The sequence below is a fragment of the Oncorhynchus clarkii genome, chromosome 15 (genome assembly GCF_045791955.1).
Source record: "Oncorhynchus clarkii lewisi isolate Uvic-CL-2024 chromosome 15, UVic_Ocla_1.0, whole genome shotgun sequence".
NCBI lineage: Eukaryota > Metazoa > Chordata > Actinopteri > Salmoniformes > Salmonidae > Oncorhynchus > Oncorhynchus clarkii.
In genome coordinates, this window is record NC_092161.1 from 11,568,052 (window position 1) to 11,587,993 (window position 19,942).

The following is a 19,942-nucleotide window of genomic DNA, read 5'->3' on the forward strand; positions in this document are numbered from 1 at the left end:
GACCAAGCTTTAACTGATGTCTTGAGATCTTCAATATATTCGCATAATTGTCCTTCCTCATGAAGCCATCTATTTTGTAAAGTGCACCAGTCTCTCCTGCAGCAAATCAGCAGTATAATTGCATTCATATTTTCTTATGAACGGTATACGCCCACACCATTCCAACACAGAAATGTGAATTACCACTTTTTGGAAGGAAAACTACTTTACTTGTAATTAATTAGTGGTCATATTTCATAGAAATCTGGAAACACTAACATGGGGAAAGGTCTGCATCAGTTACCTGCGTTCTCCCTCTTCAGCGCCACCTAGCTCCCTCTCACTGGCCGCAGTGGAGGCTGTTAAGGGGAGGACTGCTCATAATGGCTGAAACGGAGCGAATGGAATAGCATCAAACACCTGGAAACCGTATGTTGGCTGTCCCTAGCTTCCAGGGCTGACATAACCAATGCTCCCTCTAAACTTCGCATGTGCTTCACTTGGACAGCTGACCAGAAGAAATATGAGCCCAAGCAGAGAAGCACAAGATTAAACTTCACTTAAACTTTCTACCGTTTTGCCTTTAAGTTAACCCTATCGAGGTTTCGCGATCGAATCAACGCAATATTAGACATTTTCAATGTAATATCCCGAAACAAAACGATGCTGTTTGTTTCAGTATGCAAAACTAACAGTGCAAGATATGTTCTTGTAGGCAGAGCGCATTGGAGTAGGACTGTTGCTTTCACAGGCACGACTCAGTTCGTGCCATAACCAATCACAGCTGCAGTAGCCCTGTATGCAAATAGCCATTGCCATATATGGATCTGTGCCATTCACTTTGAGCGGCGCTGTTTCCACGGAACGCAAACCGGCTGGTTGGTTCAGAGTTTGGCAAACGCGCACAGCCGGTTTGCCACATGTGCACATGTTGTTCAAATGTTCTCAGTGCTGTGGATATTTTTAGGTTACATTGGACATAACATGAAAGAAAATATTAGTTAAAAGTTAGTACTGAACAACGTTAAACCATATCAAGCATTACTCAAATAAATGTATAATTTAAACTGATATTTCTGTGAAATTTACCTGCATTCTATCTCTCCAGCTCCTCTACCTTGTTCTCTGGCACCCATGGCTGACAGTTAAGCTCCTTGTGCTTATTTTTCCATTCTAAAAACTGGGTGGTTTAAGCCATAAATGCTGATTGGCTGACAGCCATGGTATATCAGGCCGTATACCACGGGTATGACAGAATTTGTTTTACTAATTAGGTAACCAGTTTATGATAGCAATACAACACCTCTGGGTTTTTTGGTATATGGCCAATATACCACGGCTAAGGGCTGTATCCTGGCACTCCGCGTTGTGCATAAAAACAGCCTTAGCCGTGGTATATTGGCCATATACCACACCTCCTCGGGCTTCATTGCTTAAGTATACTGACCTTATAATGACCTAAAAATCAACTTCCACATTTAGAACATGCCAATTATCTGCATTCTCCCCCTCGCTGTCTCTGTCTGGCCTCTGTTCCACCACGACTCTCAGCTCAGCCCAGATGTCAGGTTCAGCAGCAAGGCTAGTAGACTGTGTTTGACCCCGTTGAGTGATGTCATTCTCTCCAGGGGTGTAAAGTACTTAAGTAAAACATTCTTTAAAGTACTACTTAAGTAGTTTTTTAGGGAATCTGTACTTTATTTTACTATTTATATTTTTGACAACTTTTACTTTACTACATTCCTAAAAACAATGTACTTTTTACTCCCTACATTTTCTCTGAAACCCAAAAGAGCTCGTTACATTTTAATGCTTAGCATGACAGGAAAATAGTCAAATTCATGCAGTTATCAAGAACATCCCTACTGCCTCTGATCTGGCAGAATCACTAAATACACATGCTTAGTTTGTAAATTGTAATTTATTTTAAACCAAATACTTTTACTCTAGTATTTTACTGGGTGACTTTCACTTGAGTCATTGTCTATTAAGGTATCTTTACTTTTACTCAAGTATGACAATTCAATACTATTTCCACCACTGATTCAGTCTGAATCCAGGACAAGATCACCCTCTAGTGGTTCTCATTTGATCCTGCTGGTTCTGAGCACATGGCTCCTCTGTGAAAGGTAAGCAAAACCAGAATCTTTGCTTTCAACAAATCAATACCATATGACAATTCTCTTTTTCAAGAAAAAGGACCAAACACTTTAAGGCACAATATGTTCTTGCTTTTTTTTCTGTATGCAAAAATAAAGATACATGGATTGATAATCAATAGCATAAATACAATATAATATAACTAACTACATGATAAAATCAGCCAATGATATCATTCAAATGTTGTTGTTTTTTTATGGTTAAAAAGCACATTAACTTCTTGGTGACAGGGGGCAGTATTTTCACGTCTGGATGAAATGCACGCCCAAATTCAACTGCCTGCTACTCATCCCCAGAAGATAAGATATGCATATTATTAGTATATTTGGATAGAAAACACTCTGAAGTTTCTAAAACTGTTTGAATCATGTCTGAGTATAACAGAACTTAGTTAGCAGGCGAAACCCAGATTACAAACCATTCAGATTATTATTTTTTTTTGTTTTGAGGTCACTCTCTTCAATGGGTTTTCATTGGGAATCCAGATTTCTAAGGGATCTTCTTGCAGTTCCTATCTCTTCTACTGGATGTCACCAGTCTTTAGAAATTGGTTAAGGTTATTCCTTTGTGTAATGAAGAAGTAGGGCCATCTTGAACAAGGGTAACTTGAAGTGTACTGTTAGAGGCGCGTGACCAGAAAGCATGCTACAGTTTGTTTTCTTTCTGTATTGAACACAGATCATCCCGTCTTCAATTTTATAAATTATTTAGGTAAAAAAATACCTATAGTTGTATTACAAAAGTAGTTTGAAATGTTTTGGCAAAGTTTACAAGTAACTATTGAGATATTTTCTAGTCACATTGCGCAAGTTGGAACCGGTGTTTTTATGGATCAAACGCGCCAAATAAATGGACATTTTGGATATATATTGACGGAATTAATCGAACAAAAGGACCATTTGTGATGTTTATGGGACATATTGGAGTGCCAACAAAAGAAGCTCATCAAAGGTAAGGCATGAATTATATTTTTATTTCTGCGTTTTGTGTCGCGCCTGCAGGGTTGAAATATGGTTTCTCTCTTTGTTTACGGAGGTGCTATCCTCAGATAATAGCATCGTTTGCTTTCGCCGAAAAGCCTTTTTGAAATCTGACATGTTGGCTGGATTCACAACAAGTGTAAATTTAATTTGCATGTGTGATTTAATGAGTTTTTTTTGATTTTTATAGTAATTTATTTGAATTTGGCGCTCTGCTAGCGTCCCACATATCCCAGAAAGGTTAATGCCCAATACCGCATCAACCCCTGGCTAGCCAGACACTCCATGCAAAGATGATTTGACCTCTGGCTACACTGGAGGACACAACAGAGGACATAAGGGTTGAGTAAATATCAGTAACTTGATCCCTATACAACCAGGAAGTTTAATGACTGTTCTGTTTTGCTTGTTTACTACAGCACATCATGTTGCTATCAGTGAAGACTGCTGAGGTGAGGACGACTCATAATATGTCACCAACGTCCTGTGGTTGCTATGTACATTCCTAGTTAAATCAACAACCAATCACTTTTTCAACATAATGATGCGTTAAACACTGGCCAATCCCAGTAGAGTTACCGGCGAGAGTTAATGCAGCGGTTGGAGAATTCTTCCTTTGAAAAAAGTTTTACAAATAATAAAATACAGAAATAAGAACAAACGTCCATTTGAGTCACAGAGAAGAGAGAGGATCTAGTCCTGGCCCCGGAACCGCACGCTGGTCGTATCCTTCCACTCTGGCCGAAGCACCACTCTTACAGCGGCAACTGGATGTGTCCCTTCTCATTGGCCGCATCACACCTTCTACACCATTAACGGAGTGAATCCCTCCGCCCTGGCCGCATCACACCTTCTACACCAGCGTTTCCCAAACTCGGTCCTCGGGACCGCAAGGGGTGCAGGTTATTCCCCCCCCTAACACTACACAGCTGATTCAAAGCTTAATGATTTGTTTATTATTTGAATCAGCTGTGTACGAGGGCAAAAAACAAAACGTGCACCCTTTGCTGTCCCGAGGACAGAGTTTGAGAAACCCATTTCCACACTATGAACTGAGTGTAAACCCTCCACCCTGGCCACATCACACCTTCTACACTATGAACTGAGTGTTTCCCCTCCACCCTGGCCACATCACACCTTCTACACCATGAACTGAGTGTATCCCTCCACCCTGGCCACATCACACCTTCTACACCATGAACTGAGTGTATCCCTCCACCCTGGCCACATCACACCTTCTACACCATGAACTGAGTGTATCCCTCCACCCTGGCCACATCACACCTTCTACACCATGAACTGAGTGTATCCCTCCACCCTGGCCACATCACTCCTTCTACACCATGAACTGAGTGTATCCCTCCACCCTGGCCACATCACTCCTTCTACACCATGAACTGAGTGTATCCCTCCACCCTGGCCACATCACACCTTCTACACCATGAACTGAGTGTATCCCTCCACCCTGGCCACATCACATCTTCTACACCATGAATTGAGTGTATCCCTCCACCCTGGCCACATCACACCTTCTACACCATGAACTGAGTGTATCCCTCCACCCTGGCCACATCACACCTTCTACACCATGAACTGAGTGTATCCCTTCACCCTGGCCACATCACTCCTTCTACACCATGAACTGAGTGTATCCCTCCACCCTGGCCACATCACACCTTCTACACCATGAACTGAGTGTATCCCTCCACCCTGGCCACATCACACCTTCTACACCATGAACTGAGTGTATCCCTCCACCCTGGCCACATCACACCTTCTACACCATGAACTGAGTGTATCCCTCCACCCTGGCCACATCACACCTTCTACACCATGAACTGAGTGTATCCCTCCACCCTGGCCACATCACACCTTCTACACCATGAACTGAGTGTATCCCTCCACCCTGGCCACATCACACCTTCTACACCATGAACTGAGTGTATCCCTCGGCCCCGGTGACGATAACGTCTATCCAGATCCTCATGGCCTCAGGAGAGGGGGCCAGCATGTAGTAGATCCTGTCATGAGTCTTCACACTGAACGTCAGACACGGGTTAGGACTCTGGAAGAGGGAGAGAGGGGCAGGGGTTAGGACTCTGGAGGAGGGAGAGAGGGGCAGAGTAAGGTGAGAGAGAAAGTTGAACCATTTTGAAATGACCTAGATCAGAAGAAATAGACTGTGGGAGCAACAGGTACCTTGTGTGCCTTCTTTAAGTGGTCGTAATAAACTTCTTCTATGGCTTGAAAATAGATGACCCCTTTCAGCTTGGCCTCGTGCTTGTCTGCAGCACATACAAAACACACACAGACTTGTTGTTAACACACACATCAGAAAAGTGTGAGTTATTGACACTCCACGGTCACCATCCAGTGTATACCTGAGAAATAGGAGAGCGTTCGCCGGTTGCGGTCGAAGACGAACCAGTGTTTCTTCCAGGTCTTGATCTTTCTCCCCATCTTGACCAGGAATCCTCGACAGATCTTCTCCGTGAGGGACAGGTGGAAACACGTGTCAGCGCTGTGGCCCGCTGACTCTATATGGGCCCTCAGGTCAAAATCATCCTTACGCACCGGCAGGTAACGCGTCAGAGGACGGGACTGATGGGACAGGGGTTAAAGGTTACTCAAATGGTCACCAACCCTATAATCCTGAAGAGCTACTGTTTTCTCTTGACTTTTGAATATAATTATTTCGCTCGCTCTCTCTCTCTCTCTCTTTTTCTGTCTCTCGCTCTCACCTGTACTCTCTGTTTCTCCCGTAGTTTCACCTCCCTGTCGACAAGTTTCTGTCGTCTGTTGGTCTCCTCCTGCAGTCGTTTCTCCAGATGCTCCCTCCTTCTCTCCTCCTCCAGAGCCTGTTTGCGCGACTCCATCTCTTGCTCCTGCACCAGACACAACACACACTTTACACATCTTGGAGTTCTGTGTGTGTGTGTGTTTGTGTTACCTTGTGTTCTATGAGGCGGTTCTTCTCTTCCTGGGCCTGTCTCAGTAGATGCTCCATCTCCTCCAGTCTGGTCACATTAGACGTGCTGGCACTGCAACACACACAAACACATTCTACCATCTGGGAACGATGCAGCACAAGGCTTGTTCTTCCCATGAAACACACAAACACATTCTACCATCTGGGAACGATGCAGCACAAGGCTTGTTCTTCCCATGAAACACACAAACACATTCTACCATCTGGGAACGATGCAGCACAAGGCTTTTTCTTCCCATGGAACACACAAACACATTCTACCATCTGGGAACGATGCAGCACAAGGCTTGTTCTTCCCATGGAACACACAAACACATTCTACCATCTGGGAACGATGCCGCACAAGGCTTGTTCTTCCCATGGAACACACACAAACACATTCTACCATCTGGGAACGATGCAGCACAAGGCTTGTTCTTCCCAGCACACAAACACATTCTACCATCTGGGAACGATGCAGCACAAGACTTGTTCTTCCCATGAAACACACAAACACATTCTACCATCTGGGAACGATGCAGCACAAGGCTTGTTCTTCCCAAGAAACACACACAAACACATTCTACCATCTGGGAACGATGCAGCACAAGGCTTGTTCTTCCCATGAAACACACACAAACACATTCTACCATCTGGGAACGATGCAGCACAAGGCTTGTTCTTCCCATGAAACACACAAACACATTCTACCATCTGGGAACGATGCAGCACAAGGCTTGTTCTTCCCATGGAACACACACAAAGACATTCTACCATCTGGGAACGATGCAGCACAAGGCTTGTTCTTCCCATGGAACACACACAAAGACATTCTACCATCTGGGAACGATGCAGCACAAGGCTTGTTCTTCCCATGAAACACACACAAACACATTCTACCATCTGGGAACGATGCAGCACAAGGCTTGTTCTTCCCATGGAACACACACAAAAACACATTCTACCATCTGGGAACGATGCAGCACAAGGCTTGTTCTTCCCATGAAACACACAAACACATTCTACCATCTGGGAACGATGCAGCACAAGGCTTGTTCTTCCCATGAAACACACAAACACATTCTACCATCTGGGAATGATGCATGCAGCACAAGGCTTGTTCTTCCCATGAAACACACACAAACACATTCTACCATCTGGGAACGATGCAGCACAAGGCTTGTTCTTCCCATGAAACACACAAACACATTCTACCATCTGGAAACGATGCAGCACAAGGCTTGTTCTTCCCATGAAACACACACAAACACATTCTACCATCTGGGAACGATGCAGCACAAGACTTGTTCTTCCCATGCAACACACACAAACACATTCTACCATCTGGGAACGATGCAGCACAAGACTTGTTCTTCCCATGGAACACACAAACACATTCTACCATCTGGTAACGATGCAGCACAAGGCTTGTTCTTCCCATGAAACACACACAAACACATTCTACCATCTGGGAACGATGCAGCACAAGGCTTGTTCTTCCCATGGAACACACACAAACACATTCTACCATCTGGGAACGATGCAGCACAAGGCTTGTTCTTCCCATGAAACACACAAACACATTCTACCATCTGGGAACGATGCAGCACAAGGCTTGTTCTTCCCATGAAACACACAAACACATTCTACCATCTGGGAACGATGCAGCACAAGACTTGTTCTTCCCATGCAACACACAAACACATTCTACCACCTGGGAACGATGCAGCACAAGGCTTGTTCTTCCCATGAAACACACAAACACATTCTACCATCTGGGAACGATGCAGCACAAGGCTTGTTCTTCCCATGCAACACACAAACACATTATACCATCTGGGAACGATGCAGCATAAGGCTTGTTCTTCCCATGGAACACACACAAAGACATTCTACCATCTGGGAACGATGCAGCACAAGGCTTATACTTCCCATGCAACACACAAACACATTCTACCATCTGGGAACGATGCAGCACAAGGCTTGTTCTTCCCATGAAACACACACAAACACATTCTACCATCTGGGAACGATGCAGCACAAGGCTTGTTCTTCCCATGGAACACAAAAACACATTCTACCATCTGGGAACGATGCAGCACAAGGCTTGTTCTTCCCATGGAACACACACAAACACATTCTACCATCTGGGAACGATGCAGCACAAGGCTTGTTCTTCCCATGAAACACACAAACACATTCTACCATCTGGGAACGATGCAGCACAAGGCTTGTTCTTCCCATGAAACACACAAACACATTCTACCATCTGGGAACGATGCAGCACATGGCTTGTTCTTCCCATGGAACACACACAAACACATTCTACCATCTGGGAACGATGCAGCACAAGGCTTGTTCTTCCCATGCAACACACAAACACATTATACCATCTGGGAACGATGCAGCACAAGGCTTGTTCTTCCCATGGAACACACACAAAGACATTCTACCATCTGGGAACGATGCAGCACAAGGCTTATACTTCCCATGCAACACACAAACACATTCTACCATCTGGGAACGATGCAGCACAAGGCTTGTTCTTCCCATGAAACACACACAAACACATTCTACCATCTGGGAATGATGCAGCACAAGGCTTGTTCTTCCCATGGAACACACAAACACATTCTACCATCTGGGAACGATGCAGCACAAGGCTTGTTCTTCCCATGGAACACACACAAACACATTCTACCATCTGGGAACGATGCAGCACAAGGCTTGTTCTTCCCATGAAACACACAAACACATTCTACCATCTGGGAACGATGCAGCACAAGGCTTGTTCTTCCCATGAAACACACAAACACATTCTACCATCTGGGAACGATGCAGCACAAGACTTGTTCTTCCCATGAAACACACAAACACATTCTACCATCTGGGAACGATGCAGCACAAGACTTGTTCTTCCCATGAAACACACACAAACACATTCTACCATCTGGGAACGATGCAGCACAAGGCTTGTTCTTCCCATGAAACACACACAAACACATTCTACCATCTGGGAACGATGCAGCACAAGGCTTGTTCTTCCCATGAAACACACAAACACATTCTACCATCTGGGAACGATGCAGCACAAGGCTTGTTCTTCCCATGAAACACACAAACACATTCTACCATCTGGGAACGATGCAGCACAAGACTTGTTCTTCCCATGCAACACACAAACACATTCTACCATCTGGGAACGATGCAGCACAAGGCTTGTTCTTCCCATGCAACACACACAAACACATTCTACCATCTGGGAACGATGCAGCACAAGGCTTGTTCTTCCCATGAAACACACAAACACATTCTACCACCTGGGAACGATGCAGCACAAGGCTTGTTCTTCCCATGAAACACACAAACACATTCTACCATCTGGGAACGATGCAGCACAAGGCTTGTTCTTCCCATGAAACACACAAACACATTCTACCACCTGGGAACGATGCAGCACAAGGCTTGTTCTTCCCATGAAACACACAAACACATTCTACCATCTGGGAACGATGCAGCACAAGGCTTGTTCTTCCCATGAAACACACAAACACATTCTACCATCTGGGAACGATGCATGCAGCACAAGGCTTGTTCTTCCCATGAAACACACACAAACACATTCTACCATCTGGGAACGATGCAGCACAAGGCTTGTTCTTCCCATGAAACACACAAACACATTCTACCATCTGGAAACGATGCAGCACAAGGCTTGTTCTTCCCATGAAACACACACAAACACATTCTACCATCTGGGAACGATGCAGCACAAGACTTGTTCTTCCCATGCAACACACACAAACACATTCTACCATCTGGGAACGATGCAGCACAAGACTTGTTCTTCCCATGGAACACACAAACACATTCTACCATCTGGGAACGATGCAGCACAAGGCTTGTTCTTCCCATGAAACACACACAAACACATTCTACCATCTGGGAACGATGCAGCACATGGCTTGTTCTTCCCATGGAACACACACAAACACATTCTACCATCTGGGAACGATGCAGCACAAGGCTTGTTCTTCCCATGCAACACACAAACACATTATACCATCTGGGAACGATGCAGCACAAGGCTTGTTCTTCCCATGCAACACACAAACACATTCTACCATCTGGGAACGATGCAGCACAAGGCTTGTTCTTCCCATGCAACACACAAACACATTCTACCATCTGGGAACGATGCAGCACAAGGCTTGTTCTTCCCATGGAACACACAAACACATTCTACCATCTGGGAACGATGCAGCACAAGGCTTGTTCTTCCCATGCAGCACACAAACACATTCTACCATCTGGGAATGATGCAGCACAAGGCTTGTTCTTCCCATGGAACACACAAACACATTCTACCATCTGGGAACGATGCAGCACAAGGCTTGTTCTTCCCATGCAACACACAAACACATTCTACCATCTGGGAACGATGCAGCACAAGGCTTGTTCTTCCCATGCAACACACAAACACATTCTACCATCTGGGAACGATGCAGCACAAGGCTTGTTCTTCCCATGCAACACACAAACACAGTCTACCATCTGGGAACGATGCAGCACAAGACTTGTTCTTCCCATGGAACACACAAACACATTCTACCATCTGGGAACGATGCAGCACAAGACTTGTTCTTCCCATGAAACACACAAACACATTCTACCATCTGGGAACGATGCAGCACAAGGCTTGTTCTTCCCATGAAACACACAAACACATTCTACCATCTGGGAACGATGCAGCACAAGACTTGTTCTTCCCATGAAACACACACAAACACATTCTATCATCTGGGAACGATGCAGCACAAGACTTGTTCTTCCCATGCAACACACAAACACATTCTACCATCTGGGAACGATGCAGCACAAGGCTTGTTCTTCCCATGCAACACACACAAACACATTCTACCATCTGGGAACGATGCAGCACAAGGCTTGTTCTTCCCATGCAACACACAAACACATTCTACCATCTGGGAACGATGCAGCACAAGACTTGTTCTTCCCATGAAACACACAAACACATTCTACCATCTGGGAACGATGCAGCACAAGGCTTGTTCTTCCCATGAAACACACAAACACATTCTACCATCTGGGAACGATGCAGCACAAGACTTGTTCTTCCCATGAAACACACACAAACACATTCTATCATCTGGGAACGATGCAGCACAAGACTTGTTCTTCCCATGCAACACACAAACACATTCTACCATCTGGGAACGATGCAGCACAAGGCTTGTTCTTCCCATGCAACACACACAAACACATTCTACCATCTGGGAACGATGCAGCACAAGGCTTGTTCTTCCCATGAAACACACAAACACATTCTACCACCTGGGAACGATGCAGCACAAGGCTTGTTCTTCCCATGAAACACACAAACACATTCTACCATCTGGGAACGATGCAGCACAAGGCTTGTTCTTCCCATGAAACACACAAACACATTCTACCATCTGGGAACGATGCATGCAGCACAAGGCTTGTTCTTCCCATGAAACACACACAAACACATTCTACCATCTGGGAACGATGCAGCACAAGGCTTGTTCTTCCCATGAAACACACACAAACACATTCTACCATCTGGGAACGATGCAGCACAAGGCTTGTTCTTCCCATGCAACACACAAACACATTATACCATCTGGGAACGATGCAGCACAAGGCTTGTTCTTCCCATGCAACACACACAAACACATTCTACCATCTGGGAACGATGCAGCACAAGGCTTGTTCTTCCCATGCAACACACAAACACATTATACCATCTGGGAACGATGCAGCACAAGGCTTGTTCTTCCCATGCAACACACAAACACATTCTACCATCTGGGAACGATGCAGCACAAGGCTTGTTCTTCCCATGCAGCACACAAACACATTCTACCATCTGGGAATGATGCAGCACAAGGCTTGTTCTTCCCATGGAACACACAAACACATTCTACCATCTGGGAACGATGCAGCACAAGGCTTGTTCTTCCCATGCAACACACAAACACATTCTACCATCTGGGAACGATGCAGCACAAGGCTTGTTCTTCCCATGCAACACACAAACACATTCTACCATCTGGGAACGATGCAGCACAAGGCTTGTTCTTCCCATGCAACACACAAACACAGTCTACCATCTGGGAACGATGCAGCACAAGACTTGTTCTTCCCATGGAACACACAAACACATTCTACCATCTGGGAACGATGCAGCACAAGACTTGTTCTTCCCATGAAACACACAAACACATTCTACCATCTGGGAACGATGCAGCACAAGGCTTGTTCTTCCCATGAAACACACAAACACATTCTACCATCTGGGAACGATGCAGCACAAGACTTGTTCTTCCCATGAAACACACACAAACACATTCTATCATCTGGGAACGATGCAGCACAAGGCTTGTTCTTCCCATGAAACACACAAACACATTCTACCATCTGGGAACGATGCAGCACAAGACTTGTTCTTCCCATGCAACACACACAAACACATTCTACCATCTGGGAACGATGCAGCACAAGGCTTGTTCTTCCCATGCAACACACAAACACATTCTACCATCTGGGAACGATGCAGCACAAGGCTTGTTCTTCCCATGAAACACACAAACACATTCTACCATCTGGGAACGATGCAGCACAAGACTTGTTCTTCCTATGAAACACAAACACATTCTACCATCTGGGAACGATGCAGCACAAGACTTGTTCTTCCCATGCAACACACACAAACACATTCTACCATCTGGGAACGATGCAGCACAAGGCTTGTTCTTCCCATGCAACACACACAAAGACACACAGAGCCTTCAGAAAGTATTCACACCCCCTGACCTTTTCCACATTTTGTTGTGTTATAGCCTGAATTTAAAATGGATTAAATGGAGATAGTGTCACTGGCCGACCTACACACAATACCCCATAATGTCAAAGTGGAATTAGGTTTTTCAAAAGTTGTACAAATGAATTAGAAATGAAAAAATTTGAAATGTATTCAACCACTTTAAGCCTAAATAAGTTCAGGAGTAGAACAAGTCACATTATAAGTTGCATGGACTCACACTGTGTGCAATACTAGTGTTTTTTTTAAAGCAGACATTGAATATCCCATAATGGCTGTGATAGGAGAAAACTGAGGATGGATCAACAACATTGTAGTTACTCCACAATACTAACCTAAATGACAGAGTGAAAAGAAGAATGCCTCTACAGAAAACAAATATTCCAAAACATGCATCCTGTTTGCAACAAGGCACTAAAGTAATACTGCAAAACATGTAGCAAAGCAATGAACTTTTTGTCCTGAATACAACGTGTTACGTTTGGGGAAAATCCAATACGTCACTGAGTACCATTCTCCATATTTTCAAGCATAGTGGTGGCTGCATCATGTTATGGGTATGCTTGTAATTGTTAAGGACTGGGGAGTTTTTCAGGATAAATAAAGAAATGGAATGCAGCTAAGCATAAGCAAAATTCTAGAGGAAGAACTGATTCAGTCTGCTTTCCACCAGACACTGGGAGATGAATTCACCTTTCAGCCGGACAATAACCTAAAACACAAGGCCAAATCTACACTGGAGTTGCTTACCAAGAAGACAGTGAATGTTCCTGAGTGGCCTAGTTAGTTATGACAAACCGGTTTGAAAATCTGTCAAGACCTGAAAATGGTTGTCTAGCCATGATCGACAACCAATATGACAATTTTTTGAAGAATAAAAGGGCAAATGTTGCGCAATCCAGGTTTGCACATCTCTTGGAGATTTACCCAGAAAGACTCACAGCTGTAATCGTTGCCAAAGGTGATTCTCACATGTATTGACTCAGGGGTGTGAGTATTTTATTTTCAAAATTTTCCAAAAACAACTTTTGACTTTGTCATTATGGTGTATAGTGTGTAGAGATATAGAGAGATATATATATACACACACACACACACACACACACTGCTCAAAAAAATAAAGGGAACACTTAAACACAATGTAACTCCAAGTCAATCACACTTCTGTGAAATCAAACTGTCCACTTAGGAAGCAACACTGATTGACAATAAATTTCACATGCTGTTGTGCAAATGGAATAGACAACAGGTGGAAATAGGCAATTAGCAAGACACCCCCAATAAAGGAGTGGTTCTGCAGGTGGTGACCACAGACCACTTCTCAGTTCCTATGCTTCCTGGCTGACGTTTTGGTCACTTTTGAATGCTGGCGGTGCTTTCACTCTAGTGGTAGCATGAGATGGAGTCTACAACCCACACAAGTGGCTCAAGTAGTGCAGCTCATCCATGGTGGCACATCAATGCGAGCTGTGGCAAGAAGGTTTGCTGTGTCTGTCAGCGTAGTGTCCAGAGCATGGAGGCGCTACCAGGAGACAGGCCAGTACATCAGGAGACGTGGAGGAGGCCGTAGGAGGGCAACAACCCAGCAGCAGGACCGCTACCTCCGCCTTTGTGCAAGGAGGAGCAGGAGGAGCACTAACAGAGCCCTGCAAAATGACCTCCAGCAGGCCACAAATGTGCATGTGTCTGCTCAAACAATCAGAAACAGACTCCATGGGGGTGGTATGAGGGCCCGACGTCCACAGGTGGGGGTTGTGCTTTCAGCCCAACACCGTGCAGGACGTTTGGCATTTGCCAGAGAACACCAAGATTGGCAATTTCGCCACTGGCGCCCTGTGCTCTTCACAGATGAAAGCAGGTTCACACTGAGCACATATGACAGACGTGACAGAGTCTGGAGACGCCGTAGAGAGCGTTCTGTTGCCTGCAACATCCTCCAGCATGACCAGTTTGGCGGTGGGTCAGTCATGGTGTGGGGTGGCATTTCTTTGGGGGGGCCGCACAGCACTCCATGTGCTCGCCAGAGGTAGCCTGACTGCCATTAGGTACCGAGATGAGATCCTCAAACCCCTTGTGAGACCATATGCTGGTGCGGTTGGCCCTGGGTTCCTCATGATACAAGACAATGCTAGACCTCATGTGGCTGGAGTGTGTCAGCAGTTCCTGCAAGAGGAAGGCATTGATGCTATGGACTGGGCCGCCCATTCCCCAGACCTGAATCCAATTGAGCACATCTGGGACATCATGTCTCGCTCCATCCACCAACGCCACGTTGCACCAGACTGTCCAGGAGTTGGCGGATGCTTTAGTCCAGGTATGGGAGGAGATCCCTCAGGAGACCATCCGCCACCTCATCAGGAGCATGCCCAGGCGTTGTAGGGAGGTCATACAGGCACGTGGAGGCCACACACACTACTGGGCCTCATTTTGACTTGTTTTAAGGACATTACATCAAAGTTGGATCAGCCTGTAGTGTGGTTTTCCACTTTAATTTTGAGTGTGACTCCAAATCCAGACCTCCATGGGTTGATACATTTGATTTCCATTGATAATTTTTGTGTGATTTTGTTGTCAGCACATTCAACTATGTAAAGAAAAAGTATTTAATAAGAATATTTCATTCATTCAGATCTAGGATGTGTTATTTTAGTGTTCCCTTTATTTTTTTGAGCAGTGTATATTGTTTGATCTATTTTGAGTTCAGGCTGTAACACAACATAATGTTGTAGGAATACTTTCTGAAGGCACTGCGTGAACACACACACACACACACACTTGAGTCAATAAAACTGCTGGAACACTTTAGAACCAACCAGCCTGGACATGTGTATCTCAGTACACATGGGAACGATTTCTGATTGACTGTCCCCTCACTAACTACACCGCTTCACTCCATCCCTCTCTCCTTCTCTACCATACTCCTCCATCCCTCTCTCCTTCTCTACCATACTCCTCCATCCCTCTCCTTAATCCTCCATTCCCTCCATCCCTCTCCATCTCTACCATAATCCTCCATCCCCTCTCCATCTCTACCATAATCCTCCATCCCTCTCCTTAATCTCTACCATAATCCTCCATCCCTCTCCTTAATCTCTACCATAATCCTCCATCCCTCTCCTTCTCTACCATACTCCTCCATCCCTCTCCTTAATCTCTACCATAATCCTCCATCCCTCTCCTTAATCTCTACCATACTCCTCCATCCCTCTCCTTAATCTCTACCATAATCCTCCATCCCTCTCCTTAATCTCTACCATAATCCTCCATCCCTCTCCTTAATCTCTACCATACTCCTTCATCTCTACCATACTCCTCCATCCCTCTCCTTAATCTCTACCATAATCCTCCATCCCTCTCCTTAATCTCTACCATACTCCTCCATCCCTCTCCTTAATCTCTACCATACTCCTCCATCCCTCTCCTTAATCCTCCATTCCCTCCATCCCTCTCCTTAATCTCTACCATAATCCTCCATCCCTCTCCTTAATCTCTACCATACTCCTCCATCCCTCTCCTTAATCTCTACCATACTCCTCCATCCCTCTCTCCATCTCTACCATACTCCTCCATCCCTCTCTCCTTCTCTACCATACTCCTCCATCCCTCTCCTTAATCTCTACCATAATCCTCCATCCCTCTCCTTAATCTCTACCATACTCCTCCATCCCTCTCCTTAATCTCTACCATAATCCTCCATCCCTCTCCATCTCTACCATAATCCTCCATCCCTCTCCTTAATCTCTACCATAATCCTCCATCCCCTCTCCATCTCTACCATACTCCTCCATCCCTCTCCTTAATCTCTACCATAATCCTCCATCCCTCTCCTTAATCTCTACCATAATCCTCCATCCCCTCTCCATCTCTACCATACCCCTCCATCCCTCTCCCCTTCTCTACCATACTCCTCCATCCCTCTCTCCTTCTCTACCATACTCCTCCATCCCTCTCCTTAATCTCTACCATACTCCTCCATCCCTCTCTCCTTCTCTACCATACTCCTCCAACCCTCTCCCCTTCTCTACCATACTCCTCCATCCCTCTCCTTAATCTCTACCATAATCCTCCATCCCTCTCCTTAATCTCTACCATACTCCTCCATCCCTCTCCTTAATCTCTACCATACTCCTCCATCCCTCTCCTTAATCTCTACCATACTCCTCCATCCCTCTCTCCTTCTCTACCATACTCCTCCATCCCTCTCTCCTTCTCTACCATACTCCTCCATTCCCTCTTCATCTCTACCATACTCCTCCATCCCTCTCTCCTTCTCTACCATACTCCTCCATCCCTCTCTCCTTCTCTACCATACTCCTCCATCCCTCTCCCCTTCTCTACCATACTCCTCCATCCCTCTCCTTAATCTCTACCATACTCCTCCATCCCTCTCCTTAATCTCTACCATAATCCTCCATCCCTCTCCTTAATCTCTACCATAATCCTCCATCCCCTCTCCATCTCTACCATACTCCTCCATCCCTCTCCTTAATCTCTACCATAATCCTCCATCCCTCACCTTCTCTACCATACTCCTCCATCCCACTCCTTAATCTCTACCATAATACTCCATCCCTCTCCTTAATCTCTACCATACTCCTCCATCCCTCTCCTTAATCTCTACCATAATCCTCCATCCCTCTCCTTAATCGCTACCATAATCCTCCATCCCTCTCCTTAATCTCTACCATACTCCTCCATCCCTCTCCTTAATCTCTACCATACTCCTCCATCCCTCTCCTTAATCTCTACCATACTCCTCCATCCCTCTCCTTAATCTCTACCATACTCCTCCATCCCTCTCCTTAATCTCTACCATAATCCTCCATCCCTCTCCTTAATCTCTACCATACTCCTCCATCCCTCTCTCCTTCTCTACCATACTCCTCCATCCCTCTCTCCATCTCTACCATACTCCTCCATCCCTCTCTCCTTCTCTACCATACTCCTCCATCCCTCTCCCCTTCTCTACCATACTCCTCCATCCCTCTCTCCTTCTCTACCATACTCCTCCATCCCTCTCCTTAATCTCTACCATAATCCTCCATCCCTCTCCTTAATCTCTACCATAATCCTCCATCCCTCTCCTTAATCTCTACCATACTCCTCCATCCCTCTCCTTAATCTCTACCATAATCCTCCATCCCTCTCCTTAATCTCTACCATAATCCTCCATCCCTCTCCTTCTCTACCATACTCCTCCATCCCTCTCCTTAATCTCTACCATAATACTCCATCCCTCTCCTTAATCTCTACCATACTCCTCCATCCCTCTCCTTAATCTCTACCATAATCCTCCATCCCTCTCCTTAATCTCTACCATAATCCTCCATCCCTCTCCTTAATCTCTACCATAATCCTCCATCCCTCTCCTTAATCTCTACCATAATCCTCCATCCCTCTCCTTAATCTCTACCACTCCTCCATCCCTCTCTCCTTCTCTACCATACTCCTCCATCCCTCTCTCCTTCTCTACCATACTCCTCCATCCCTCTCCTTAATCCTCCATTCCCTCCATCCCTCTCTCCTTCTCTACCATACTCCTCCATCCCTCTCTCCATCTCTACCATACTCCTCCATCTCTCTCCTTAATCCTCCATTCCTCTCTCCTTCTCCACACAGCTCAGACACCCAGACTTACCCCACAAGACATGCTACCAGAGGTCTCTTCACAGTCACCAAGTCAAAGAACAGGCTATGGGAGACACACAGTACTATATAGATGAACCCCAAAGAGCCATGACTATATGGAACTCTATTCCACATCAGGTAACTGATGCAAACAGTAAAATTAGATTTAGAAAACAGATAAACATACACTTTATGGAACAGCAGGGACTGTGAAGCAACACAAACAAACACATGCATACACACACGATAACATACTCACTATACACACACATACACATGGATTGTGTGTTGTAGATATGTGGTAGTAGAGTAGGGGCCTGAGGGCACGCACTTAGTGTGTTGTGAAATCTGTTAATATATTGTAATGTTTCGAAAAAGTGTAAAGGTGAAATAAAAATAAATTAATAAAAATGAAGAAATTAGTCAATTAGGCCCTAATCTATGGATTTCACATGACTGATAATATAGATATGCATCTGATGGTCACAGATACCTTTAAAACAAAATGGGCCTCAAGATCTCGTCAGAGTATTTCTGTGTATTCAAATTGCCATTGATAAAATGCAATTGTGTTCATTGTCCGTAGCTTATGCCTGGCCATACCATAACCAGAGGTGACAACAGCAAACCGTTGGCCCACACGACACCGTACACATGGTCTGCGGTTCTGAGACCAGTTAGATCTACTGACAAACTCTCTTATGATATAGAGAAATTAACATTAAATTCTCTGGCAACAGCTCTGTTGGACATTCCTGCAGTCAACATCCCAATTGCACACTCCCTCAAAACTTGCAACATCTGTGGCATTGTGTTGTGTGATAAATCTGCACAATTTAGGGTGACCTTTTATTGTCCCCAGTACAAGGTGCACCTGTGTAATGATCAGGCCGTTTAATCAGCTTCTTGATATGCCACTCCTGTCAGGTGGATGGATTATCTTGTCAAAGGATAAGTACTCACTTACAAGGATGTAAACAAATTTGTGCCCAACAGTTGAGAGAAATACACTTTTTATGCTTATGGAAAATAGCAGGGATCTTTTATTTCAAGTCATGAAACATGGGACCAACACTTCATATATTTGTTCAGTGTAGCTGATGAAGATGGACACTTTCAATAACATGTCTTATGTATCCTCCCTCTCTGTCTCTCACACACACACACACAGAGAGAAACACACACAGAGACACACACACACACAGACACACACACACACACAGACACACACACACACACAGACACACACACACACAGACACACACACACACACACACACACACACACACACACACACAGAGACACACACAGAGACACACACACACAGACACACACAGAGACACACACAGAGACACACAC

At 45.0% G+C, this 19,942-nt stretch overlaps 1 protein-coding gene across 1 annotated transcript in view; it reads right to left on the bottom strand.

The window, feature by feature from the left end:
• Positions 1–2,195: 2,195 nt before the first annotated feature.
• The window catches only part of LOC139366907 (pleckstrin homology-like domain family B member 2), a 46,207-nt gene continuing 28,460 nt past the window's right edge, over positions 2,196–19,942 (bottom strand). The window contains exons 14-19 of the mRNA XM_071104656.1: positions 6,070–6,160; positions 5,861–6,004; positions 5,501–5,720; positions 5,319–5,404; positions 4,633–5,184; positions 2,196–4,486 (exon numbers count right to left, since the gene is read on the bottom strand). Of these exons, the coding sequence (XP_070960757.1) occupies positions 5,044–5,184; positions 5,319–5,404; positions 5,501–5,720; positions 5,861–6,004; positions 6,070–6,160 (682 nt within the window). The 3' untranslated portion in view covers positions 2,196–4,486; positions 4,633–5,043. The remainder of the gene's footprint in view (positions 4,487–4,632; positions 5,185–5,318; positions 5,405–5,500; positions 5,721–5,860; positions 6,005–6,069; positions 6,161–19,942) is intronic.